Below are 13,548 nucleotides of genomic sequence, written 5' to 3' on the forward strand. Positions count from 1 at the left end.
TTAAAAAAAAGAACAGTCAATAACTTGAAACAGGGCAGTTTACTCATAACAAGATTTCCCTTTTTTTCTTTTTAGGAAGCAAGATTTACAGACCAGACTAAATTGACTTTGGAGCTGGACTTTGTTTGCTGTAAATAAATCCTAACTAGCTCAACTCCAACTCTCTATGTCCTCTTATCTTTTATGACTTCCACCACAGGGATGTTTGTAGCAAACAAAAAGTGATATATAGTACTTCATGTGTACCAAAATAGACATTTTCATTTCACAACAACCACACTACTTCTAGTAGCAAGTTTCTGTGAGCTTCACAAAGAAGACCATGCACAGTGCAATATTAAGTAGTATGCAATATTCACTTCAACAGCACATTTATAACGTAAACTGATTTCCATATTTGTTTAGGTGAGAGTTATGTTTGGAATATGTTACTCAATTTGTAGTTTAGTTCATTATTCGACAAAGAAACTGGTTTCATTAATGTTCATTTTTGACTGAGTTCAGTGTCTGTACTCGTCATTATTTACAAAATGTCCTCTTTCATAGGATTTTAAATGTTTTAAATGTAAAATGATTTTCACATTTAAGATGTATATGGTAACTTTTATGTAAAATAACTTTTGTCATATTTGCTGAAATTTTAATGAGATCCACACAGTTTTACATGAGGCAATTAATGCGTCAAAAAATATCATTTTCCTCCTCCTCCTCATGGTGCTTCTAATAGCATTTCCTTAATCCAGCCCATATGAATGAAAACAGCCAATCAGGGCTGAGGAGTTTTTAAGGCATCTCTCAATCATATCACTGCTTGGGGAATATTGAAGTGTATTGTTTATCTGTAAAATGAGAAAGTTGGTGACCGTTGGAAACAAGTGAGCCAAAATGAATTACCACCTGCATGCTGAAGCAAACTTTCTCATTTTAAAGCTAGAGTACACTAAAATACGTTTCTGGAAACATGAGAAATGTGCGATGCAGTAACAGAATCTTGATTCTTATTTGGTTTTCATTCATATTTTCACAGTGACCACAGTTCACGAGCTGTGATTGACATGATTGACAGCTGCATTAGAGACTCCTCATCCCTGACTGGTTGTTTTCTTTCAGCAGTGGTAGATTTTAGCAAATACCATTAGAAGAACTATAAGAACATTTAGGGACATATTTTTTTTCAGTCTCATGTTCTCCTGCCTGGGCATAGTGACATTTTCAGCAAATATTTAAGTTATTTTCTAGAAAGGTTACCAACTGTAGATTTAAGTTCAGTAAGTATTGGATTAGAAAGTTGTATCTTTAATATTTTGTATATTCAACTACGTTCAGTGCCTGTACTCTTTAATTCCTGAGCAATATGACCCCTGCTGTAGCATTTTCAATGTTCCCCGTTTCTGGCATTTGTTCCAAACAAGAACTAGTTATCAGCTATTTGGCTTCCTACTGGTTATGTTCACCACCATGGCAATGTGGACAAACATCATGTGAAGTAAACTTTAATCTATCTTGTGATAAAAAAGTTGTAAGTGAGTGGTGGCCTCAGGGAAATCGGTTGAGATTTTGCTTTTTCATTAAACACACACAAAAGTTTAATTTCAGCTTTGCCTTTGGACTACTCCTCCAAGCTGGAATGCAGCGTGAAATAAACATCAAGGACAAATAGATGTCTTTAATCCACTAAGTCTCCACCATGAACTCTTATGCATTTATTATGCAATGAGGTATAACCTAGATTTTGTGAGGAAAACTATGCTGGTAAAAAAAAGTTTCACAGTTGTTGGCATATTTAGCAACCCATGTCCCATGACTGTTTCACTCCAGTGAATACGACCTCCCAGCCCCTTATCACGTGGTCAAAGGTCATATCACCATCTGCCATCACTGGAGCCCATCCTTCTCTCTCATCTTTTCTCCCTTGAAGTTTCCCAGAGAGCAGTGTCATCATAGTTTCCTGTAGAAAATGACTCATATTGCTGAAAATTCAAATTCCACAGTTTTTTTTTGGGGGGGGGGGCGCTGGGGGGGTGTCTAGCCATTCTGTTATTGCACACTTGCAGAGAAGGATTAGGGAACACTGATATTATTGTTATACTAATTAGATTTCAGTGGTGGCTGTGTAGGATTGTTTTTGACTCCAGTGATCCAAACATTTTCAAAACTCCAGAGTGTAAAGTCCAAAAGTCAAAATTGATTGAAAAAAAGATGTAATAATTTAACATGTAAATATTCATATTTGTTGGTGTTTAACCTTTTAAAAGCAACATTTTCACTGTGGTCAAATAACTCCCACTTGCTGCACACAAGGGGAGACATGCAACTGTATGAAGAGGTGGGGTCTATTACATTAATTCATTAAAGCTACTGTTGATTATTTTTAAAACGAAAAAAATATGTTCTTCCATCTTTTTCGACAGCCATCACTACAATTGACCCCACCAGAAACAACCTATCAAAGTAAAGGAGTCTAACGCAGCTGTCAATCATGTCAATCACTGCTCATGAACTGCGGTCAAACAAGGCAGCCATGATCAAATATGAAGTAAGGTTTTGTTACTGCATTGCCTTTTATTGCCTCAAATTATTTCAGAGACATGTTTTAGTGTACTATTTAGCTGTAAAATGAGAACGTTGAGTGACCAGGCCACCATGTTGAAAACAGTCGAGACAAAAACAGAGCAACTTTCTCAGCTAAACAGTACACTTAAACATTTTTCTGAAAAGATTTGAGGCAAGATTCTGTTACAGCATTGCCTATTTCATGCCTCAAATGTTTTTAAAAACACGCTTTAGTATACTGTTTAGCTGTCAAATAACAGAAAGTGCGTGATTAGGCTGCTGTGTTGGAAAGGATAGACTGAAGTACCACACAGTACCCAAAGGCTGGACCAACATTCTAAATCAGCAGTCAAACAGTACACTTAAATATGTTTCTGTAAACATTTGAGGCCAAAAATGGGAATGTCTTTGAAGAGTTAGCTTGTATGAAAGTTTCCAACTAAAGCTTTAAAGATATGTATTTAATTAAAAAAAAAAGACTACATTAGATTTAGCCCGGATTTTGTAACTGCATCTTATTTTTTGATAAATAAGTGTGGAAAAACTGCAGGCTTTTCAGTCTTGCTTTATAAAACAGAAAACATGTATCCAGATCTTAAAACAAGGAAAAAGTTTAATACTGTCAGTATTTCAGACACATTTTACTGACACTGACCAAGTGTGGATGAATGTTGCTACCAAAGACATAGTACACTCAAACATACAGTATGACTAGTGCCAGTGCTGTGATAAGAATTCAAATAATGTTAAAATACCTAAAAAAGGGGTACTTACTGTATGGGACACACTCATATTGGACTTCCAAGTATTTATATGTGCCAGGGCAGGGGTCGGGGAAGACGTCAGGTCCAGCCACCACTGCACACTGGGTACGGTTGTTGCATCTATATGGGGAAGAGGCAGATATTTTAGCTGAATAGATCCAGATGCACAGATATGTGCTCACAAACACCCACTGAAAGATACAAACAATGCGGCTTTAAAGTACAAGGCACTATACAGAAGACAGACTCTAACACATCAGATGTTGTATACAGTGAGATGGATTCTATTCTCTCATATAATGCACTGAATTCACCCTGAAACTCCAGAGTCATCTGTGTTTAAGGACCCTTTAGACTGACAAGAGAGCAGACAATACTGGTACAGCTGGAGTGGACATTACACTAATGGAATCATTGAGTTCACTCATACACAAGGTGGTACACAATGGCTACTGAAGAGCTGTTGCGCAAGGGCACTTCTGGTGTGTGTGTGTCTGTGTGAGTGTGTGTGCAGCAGTGGGAACAATAACCTATGGCTTTAAAAATATTTCGCCTCAGACTCCAGATAATTAATTTTAATTATCAGGGGGGCCCTCTCCTCTGACACACAAAAAGTAAGTATTCCTTACTCTTATTAACACAGACTATGTAAGGCAGCAGCACACTATGTATATTCACCATGTGCCTGTAAGCATGGATGGATTACTGAATTGGCCTATCAGGCAGAGGCCCAGGGGCCCTAAGTATGAGCCCCCCCCCCAAAATAATTAAAAAAATAAGCAAAACAATCACAACATAAGGACAGGAATGGCACAAAAAAACAACACATTTTTTACATAACTACCAAAGAAAGATAACAGCAAAACTAGAATTACTGCCTTGAAATTGTATGTCTTCAGTGAAGTAGCAGTTGACATCCATATCTGTCCAGACTCATGGAGCCATGGAGTCAAATTCAAAGAAATTCCCTCCAGGTGTTTTTGAGATACTTTGTTCACAAAAATTAGATGGACACAAGGTCACAGTAAGTTTAAATTTTGACAACCAAAATCTAATCTAGTCATCATTGAGTCCAATGGACGTTTGTGCCAAATCAAAAGAAATTCCCTCAAGGTGTCATTTAGAAACTGTGTTCATAAGAATGAAAGGGATGCAAGGTCACAGTGACATTGACCTTTGACCACCAAAATGAAATCATGTAGTTATTGAATCCAATTGGATGTTTGTGCCAAATTTGAAGAAATTAGCTTAGGGCGCTCAAGATGTCATGTTCATGAGAATGAACTGGACACAAGTTCACAGTGACCCTGACCTACGACGTTTGACAACCAGAAAGTGAATCCAGGTCATCTTTGAGTCCAAGTGGAAGTTTGTGCCAAATTTGAAGAAATTCCCTTTAGATGTTCTTGAACTATCATGTTGAAGAGACGGACAGACAACCAAATAATGCCAAGCATTAAAAAAGGAAAAACATTCACAAAGTCAAATTCTTATGATGGAGAGCAGGTGGGGCCTTTTCTACATCTGTGCCCAGGGGCCCACTGTCTCTTAATACGTCCATGCCTCTGAAGGTTTGTGTTTGCATTTATGTAGCCGTACAGCTATAAAAATGGATTTGACATGCAAATGACATTTATGTGTAAGTGTCTGTAATAATTAAACATGCTATATGACCAGTCCATGCCATCAAAGATGATTTGTTAGAGGCCAGTTGGAGCCAATATATTATCATGATAGATACATGTAATAACATAAAATGCAAGCACACACTGAAGTGCCACTTTATCTCAATGACGCCTCCTGGTTTAAATAAATTATTGAAATAATGTGAATGAAGAATACATCATATGCAAGACTAGTGTCTGAGGATGCATGGGGAGAAAAGGCCTATTTAAAGAAAGGCATATGAGCTATTTCTCTTTTCTGAATATTTTCTTTCAATTAGTACAACTGCTCTGTCTCTCCCTCTTTCCCTCTGTGTGCACCTGTCAAACAGGCGACATTTACATTAAAAACATTCAGATTCTCCCATTGAGATATTTTTAATGAGCATGCCAAACCCCTCAAGTCTCTTTCTCTTACAGTATCATTCAACAATTTGCATAATGAAATATGCATGAGGGCTAATTTAATTTTTGGTTCAATATTCACTTATTCCAACACAGAGAACCAATGCAGGCTGCACACCCACTGTGACGTTTACTGGTGTCTATTGCTGACCGGTGCGTCTGTGGTCAAGTGAGGGGTTATTGGAGTTTAAGAGGTTTAAAACTCTATGTGTTGCGCTGTCTGTCATATTCTAATAACAATACCCGCCAGTCTTCTCTCCGCTCTCCCTCCGTTCTTTTTCTCGCCTCTGTGCTTTTTAATTTCTTGCCCCGGTGCCTTCATCATCGGTCACCTGTCATCAGTGCAAGTTGTGGACCGGGGGTGGGTGGGGGTACACGAACTGACACGCAGCCACAACTTTTCTCACAGCGCTGACCAATGGACACGAGTGGCTGGCCCACAGTGGTGAATGAGAGCACAAAACCCCATTTAATGACATCACATATTGACTACGTAAAAATAAGTGTTATGATGCCATCATGCAGGGAGATAAAGACAAGTGATTTAAGCAAAATGCTTTACCCAAAACTCAAAAAAGTGCCACCACAGACATAAATGTTTCCATACACAAGTTTTAAGAGGTAGAAAACCTAAAATAAAAAGTTGCTTGGTGGATTTAAAGGGATAGTTCAGATTTTTTTGAACTGGGGTTGTTTGGAGTACTTTTTTAAAAACAGTATATTATTTACAGTAGATGTCAGTCAGCACGCCCCCAGTTTGGCAAGAGTCCGATGTGGAAGCTCAGCAATGTACTGTTGTGGATGGGGGCCAGCAATAAAATGTATTTTAGCCACCTTAAACAATCAATAACAGTTTAAGTATACAATATATTTAGAATATTTTTCAATGTAATATTTACTGCTTTAGCTTAATGTCAGACAGTGATTTGCAGCTGGAAAAAGAAACCTCTTCAAAAGCAAATTCCATTGAGAAAAACAGTGATTTAACATCACTGAACAAAGGAGCTGCTGATCTACCTCTACCTCTTTTTTGTTTGTGTTATTGTGTTACCCTAGCGTTTAACCATTTTAAACTAGGAACGACATCATTTGTAATGTGCTGAGGTCAGATGCCTTTCACAAGTATTTAACCTGTGAACCCAAACAGGTTCGATTTCTTTTAAAGACATGGAGAACAGGCAATAAGCAACTTGGTAAGAAATGCCCTGCAATTTGTAAAAATAGTGAATTAATTAAAAAAAAGTCTAAAACTAAATTATGTTGATAATTATAATAATTATATATTTAAAATATAATAAACTGAATTATTATAATTTTAAAGCACTTTTTTAAGGTTGTTTCCTTCTTTTGTTTTGTTGTTTTGTCTTTTTACTTTCTCTCTTTTTGTTTTTTTTTTTTGGCTAATTTTCACATAATTTTTTTATACTTTTAACTTTTATTTTTTTGCTAATTTTGGGGTAATTTCTTACTAAGTTGGTCAGTGCTTTCTTCCCATGTTTTTCAAAGAAATCAAGCCAATTTATTCAGGTTTCAAAGCGTTAAAAGAGTTGGTTTGGATTCACACAGTAACACGAACTGATTAAAGCAGCTGTAGACCAGCAGCTCCTGTGATCAGAGCAAAAATGACTGTTTTCGTCATGGAGTTTTTTGGTTTTGACAAGAGCATAGATGGAAAAATACTCTCAGTATAGCATACATTTAAACTAATATTAATTTTTAAAAAAAATGTTTTTTGGTTGAACTTTTTACCAATTTGTTTACCACACTTTTTAAGTGGCTAAAATATATTTTTTTGCTGTCTCATCCCTAAAAAGGGAGGGGAAAAATTCTGATTGATAATAAAAAGATACTTGTTTACTGCAGTGACATCATATGACATCAGAAAATCACAATGCAAAGCCAACAGAATGCAAAAATAAGTGAAAACACATTGAATTATAAAAGCGCCTGTGCAGGGAACAGGAGAAAGAGATGCAAAAACTTTGCAGAGAGTAAAGGGGAGTAAATTTAAGTTTTTTACCTCAACTTTATACTACTGCAAAAAAAAAAGAGAAAAAAAAAGGTTCATTTCATGGGGACTTTAACGGCTGAGTCATAAAGCACTGAAGGTTATTGACTGGTATTTTAAACAGAGGGTATAGAGCAAAGATTTGACATAATCTCCCGAGCGCTCTATCTCTCTGCTATCACTCCCTCTTTCTCTGTCTATTTCTGTCCGCTCTACCTTTCCTTTTCTCCTCACCCCACACTCTCTAAGCCAAGATAATAAACCAATTTCTTTCTCAGCCTTTGTCTTCATCCTTCCCGCCAAGGAATTATTCCTCTCCGCTCCTCCTTCTTTGTCTCTCATTCCGACTGTCTGTTTTTTTTCCCTCCCTGTCTGTTTATCTGTCTTAAACCCACTTAGCTGCAGTTTCCGAAGTCACACCCAGATATATGTGGTAGGCCTCTTATTGCTCGCTCCTCTCTCTCTCTTTCTCTCTCTCTCTCTCTCTATGTCCTCGCTCCCTCCTTAATATCTTTCTCATTCTTGCCTCCCTCAGGGCGTCATCTCCAGCCTCCCTCTGTTTCTCCCTCCATCCCTCCATCCTCAGCAAAGCCGGTGCTGACGTCACCCTTCTGTCTGAGCCAGTAGTCTGAGTCAGATCCAAAAAAGACTCCCTTATGTCCCCGGTACTGCCACCCCACCCCCCCACCCCCCTTTCCCTCTCCACCAACGTGTTTACCCAGCAGCCGAACAAAACATGAAAACATCAGCAAAAATTCACAATTTGCGTCCCCTGCATCCTGACCCATGATGAATGTAAATGCAGAACATGCACACAAACCCCCGCGCGCGCACACACACACACACACCTATGCAACCTTTTTTTTTTTCTACATTCCTTCAAAATAGCTCCATATTTTCCCTGTGTGTTTTTCTCTTGGCAGAAAAGCTCCTTTTTTTAATTAGCATGACCACATCAAAACAAGGCAGTGGCCTGGATACCGCCTTGCCTGCTGGCTTTCTTCCCCGCGACGTGCAACATGGGCGCAAACACACAAACAAACTATTCACTAACAAAGCCGAGCGGTGGCAGGCAGGCAGGCAGGCAGGCAGAGGGAAGAGAAAGCTGCGATGCTGCAGTGGGTGCTGCTGCTGTTGTTATTGTCTCTGATGTTTTTTCACGTTGTTTGGCAGACCTCCCTTCACTCCGTCTCTGTCTCCAGCCCTCATATAAACATAACTGACTGACTGATGATTTGATGAGGCTGACGCTGGCTGACGGCGTGTGTGTCTGTGTGTGCATATGTGCCGGCACATGTATGTGTCTGCGGGCAGATGTAAGATGGAATAAATATTTGCGAGTGTGCATGTGAGTTCGTGCACGTCCGGGCTGTGTGTGTGTGTGTGTGTGCGCTTGAGTGCAGATGTGTTGAAGAACTATATAATTACAGAGCAAGTGAAAGCTGGGAACTAATCCTCATGAGTTGAAAGAGGTGTCTGAGAGTGAGTGGCGCACAAAGCCGCAGCACAGAGCTCTGGAATCAACATTCGATTACAGTCAAACGGCTTCACAACACTGTCTGAGTCATCTAGCGCGCTGTGAACATGCTTAATACATACAAGGTTCGAGGATGCTTTCTGAGAGTCATACACACACGCACACAATAGACTGTGCTGGTCGGAAATTCAAAAAAAAGTACAAACATTCCACAGCTAAACTGGAACATTCTGCATATACACATTGTAGAACCTTGGCAGTACATCCAGTTAATTAACTTACAGATAAACATTATACAGCGCTGCGGGGACTTTCCACATCTAATGGAATCTCAATTAAAATGTATTGATGGTGTTCAACAAAAACTTTGATAGTGGTAAAAATTAAACTGTGCAATAAATGGATCAATATCTTCACTGTAAAAAGAATAAACTATTTGTTTTCACTTAAAAAAAAATGTAGTGTGCAGGCAGCCTTAAATTGAATTTAAACTGAATTGAGTGAATTAGAAACTAACTAACTGAATGAATTTTAGAAGACAAGTTGAATCATTAACAAATTGACTCAACTTGTCTTCTCAAATTCATTCAACTTAAAATGTTAGGGCAGCCTCGACACTACCTGTTTTTAGTTAAAACAAATAGTTTCTTTTATAGTGTTGCTTAACCCTTTGGAAACTGTGCAAATTGGTTTGATTTTTTTTAAAAAAAAGCATAGGGAGAAGGCAATGAGCAGCTTAACAAGACATAGTCCAAAAAATTTCAAGAAATTAGTAAAAACAAATTCTAAGAAAATTACCTGAAAATAACCAACAACAAAAACTAAAAAAAAAAAAAAAAAAAAAGTCAAAAAATGTGCTGAAATTTATTTCACTTTTTTTTCTGTATTATCATTTTAAAAAATGAAATTAAAGTCATTATAAATATGGTTTCCTGGACATTTTCCCCTAATTTAAAAAAAAAAAAAAAAATCTAACCGCCTTCCTTTTATCAACTGCTTTTGAGTTCATTTTCTTGTCACCTTTTACAAATTTCTTGAAATTTGTTGGACATTCCTTATCAAGTTGCCTTTTCCCTAAGTTTCTTGAAGATATTAAACTGATTTGCTCAGTTTTCAAAGGGTTAGATAGCTTGTGAAAGGCATCTAAATGCAGCACAAGAAAACTGATGTTGATATAGGTTTCAAAGGGTTAAAAACACTTTCACATGTAGACGCGTAAGACATGAGTCAAGACGCAAACCTGGAGTTGCCCCGCCCCGTTGTGAAACCTATGCAGGTCATTAATGTTGTGTTACATTACCTGAAAGAAGCCATAGACTGTATAAAATAATGCACATAGCCACCGTGATGTTTGCAAACTGGTTGTATTAAGGCAAAGGGATACATTTAGCTTTTTTTGTGGGGAGTGAAGGAAAAGTAATAACAAGTAATGTTACAAACAACTTTTAAAAAGAGCAAGAAGTAAAGAGTAATAAATTAGAGTTCTTGTGCAAAAACCGTAACTTTGAGAACCACTGAACTTCTAACTGACTCATTTGCCCTACCATCTGAGCAACTATTGTCCATTTTACTGAGCTGCATGGAAATACAAAGGTGATAAAACTCATATTATTTCCACAGGTTATGTTATAACAACTGAACCCTCACGCCCATGATATTGTGAAAGAATTCTGTTTGCTGATGAAGACCATGACGTGTTTAAAAGCCATCTAGTTAGTGGACTAAGAGTATTTGTTCAGACACCATAAGTATTTCCTGAATCATCACAACTTTGACTTTATCATATCCATAAAATTCACTCCTGTCGATTCATTTTTTTCTGATTTTCAGCTGTGATTTCTGCTGTCTAAAAACTTACATCTGAGCTGCTATTACTGACTTATGAAGTAGTTGCTGCCCCTCAGCTCTCCAATGGATTTCTGCTTTTGTCGAGCCATGAAGTTTAGCACGCAAAGGTCTAAAGAGCCAACTACACAGCTGTGGTGTTCGCATTAAACATTAAACATTAAACATTAAACCATTGCTGCAGTTTGGCCTTTTGTTCAAACAACATTGGTGTTTTGGGGGTCTGAAAATGCAAACTTTTAAGTGTAATCTTTTGAAAACTCAACCCCGTCTAAACTGTCAGTGTGCAGATCCTGTGAGAACAGTGAAGTCACGGCTGCACTTGGCGCATGCGTGTGGTGTTCTTCTGTGGTTTGTTATTACAGAATTACACAGCGAACTACTGGCCTGGCATGCATACTACAGCGTTTTAGTTGTTTTTGCAGATATGCATTCATGAGGATCGTTCTCACAATGTTATCATATAAATACAGATTTTTTTTAAATGCAAAGGAAAGATTTTTAGTAGGGCTGTCCTTGTTGATTCATGGCCTAAGACTAATGGGAAATGGTGTTCTTTGAAGGAAGCTAAAGAACAAAAAATATCAACAAAACAATATTAGATTTTGGTTTCACTTTGGCTTAAAATTTTGCTAAAAGAATATTAGTGATAACTAAATAGAATCTGCAGGGATATTTAAAACATTTTTTTTTTTTTACCATTTTCAGCTGTGAATCAAAACAAAAATCTGCAGGATTCAGTGCAATGTTTTTTCCGTGTAATGCGATAGACATTATCACATTACATAGTTTAGGATGATTCGAGACGAGTTTTCATTTAAATTGCAGATAATCTCTTCTGCAGGCACAGATCCTGTGTAGGTCCAGTGATAAGTGTCTGAGCATTTAAGTCTGGTTCAAACATTAGAGATCATTATTACATAATTATTAAGTCCAAAATCTCTTCCTGTTCACCACAAAATACACTGTGCAGTATTTACCTTCCACCATCTGATTTTAATGCCTGAATTCTGATTGTGAAATGCATGCATTATATAACACTCTCGTATTTCCAACACTGGAATAAAAAATAGTGTTCATGGCATGTTCATAAGTTTCTGATAACAATCCCAAAATGCAATGCATCACTTTTTTATAGATGTGAGAATTACAGTGCAGTGCTTTGACTCTACTGTGCGTCTACAGGGAGCAGTGAATGAGGGCATTTTGGGCCGAGCCAAGATATTTTCTTTCTTCTTTCTTTTTAAAATCTTATTTTTACATATTGAAGAAATAGAGATATTCGATAAGAGAGCTCACAATCCCTGAACTACTTTGCAGCATGTTTTTTAACCACATTACCAAGCATCTTTTGGCTTCTCTTTTCAAACCAGCGGGAACATGGATGGTTCAGAATATTGAGGAAATCTCTTGGTAGAGCTCCCTCTGGGAGTTGTGCAACGGTCGGAACATGCAATATGGACTAATGGCGCGCATAATGTGACCATTTTATTATTCCTCGGCTTGTTCACCCACACTGCGAGGTAACTTGCAGAAAACAGACTGGGAAAATATTTTCTTCTGTTGACAGTGGGATTCATACATAAAGCACAGAATGAGGCAAACTATGAGGGAAATGGTGGGGATAGTTGGGGTAGCTCAACACAGACTGAAATTATTTGAAGAAAAAATATAAAACGCGGAAGATAACAGAGATGATGTCGAATTGCAGTGATGTTCAGTTTCATATCACATGGATGTGTTTGTCTTGTGATCCAGCCTAGTGGGAAAAATTATTTGTTGGTGGCGTACATTTCTGCAAACCATGAATACTTAACATTTGCACATTTGCCACATATTGTATTGACATTTTTAAAGTGATGTAGTATATGAGCTGACTTTGTCATCGGGAGGTGGAAGGGATGGTTTATGCCAAGCTGCAGATCAACAGCAGATCGCTGTTAAAGACCAACAAAACTAGTTGTTTTGCAAGTCACTGTTGAGTATCCAGCTGCATTTTAAGCACCAATCATGTTTTTTTTTTTTTTAATTTGGAGACAACTGTTTTTCTAACAGATTTTCAGCCCCCAAACATAGATGGTTTTTAGGGACCTGTGGCTCATTTTATGCTCCAAATGTAATGTTTGTTCAGGACCTGTCACTGTGTTTCCAGCAGCTTTTAAGACCCCAAAAGGGTGTTTTTTAGCACCCAATCAGTTTTTCCTGTCTTTTTTGCCTCCAATAATGGTTGTTTTTTAAGGGCATATGGCTAATTTTTCAGCAGCTTTTAGGTTCTAAATGTGTTTTTTTTTTCTTGACCTGTCACTGTGTTTCCCTTTTTTAGCATCCCATCATTGATTTTCCAGCATATTTCTAGCCCCCAAATATGATTAAACCCTAAATTTAGGTTTTTGTCTGTGACCTGTCACTGTTTTTCTAGCGGGGATTATGCCCCCAAACCGATTATTTAAGCCCAATCATAATCTTTTCCTAACTCTTTTCCACATTATTTTTGCACCTTAACCTAACCACATACTAACCACAGCGTTGTTGAAACGAACATTTTCAATTTTCCAGTTACAGTGATGTGAAATGTAACACTGTTGTTAGCAGGAAGGTATATTGCTAACATTTTTTTCTGTAAATTGGACAGTGTGATCACATGTTTGCCTTTGATTCAGAGCACATTCTTTCTCATTGCAGTCTAAAGTGTAGTAACCTTGAGAGATTATTTCTCTGAAAATAAAATCCCATATATATTGTCCACTGTTGCTGAAGGTCGATAGGAAATAAAAAATACATTTAAGCCGCCTTTAGTTCCACAAACAATCTGATTAAACACTGCTTGACAAG

At 37.6% G+C, this 13,548-nt stretch overlaps 1 protein-coding gene across 11 annotated transcripts in view; it reads right to left on the reverse strand.

Annotated features, from left to right (window-relative positions):
- Positions 1–13,548, reverse strand: part of adgrl3.1 (adhesion G protein-coupled receptor L3.1) — a 177,721-nt gene that overhangs the window by 96,069 nt on the left and 68,104 nt on the right. For all 11 annotated transcript variants that reach the window (XM_088075450.1, XM_088075459.1, XM_088075451.1 and 8 more), the window contains one exon: positions 3,328–3,437. In XM_088075450.1, the coding sequence (XP_087931576.1) occupies positions 3,328–3,437 (110 nt within the window). The remainder of the gene's footprint in view (positions 1–3,327; positions 3,438–13,548) is intronic.

This window comes from Plectropomus leopardus, chromosome 3 (assembly GCF_026936395.1).
Source record: "Plectropomus leopardus strain MGB_pleo_1.0 chromosome 3, ASM2693639v1, whole genome shotgun sequence".
NCBI lineage: Eukaryota > Metazoa > Chordata > Actinopteri > Perciformes > Serranidae > Plectropomus > Plectropomus leopardus.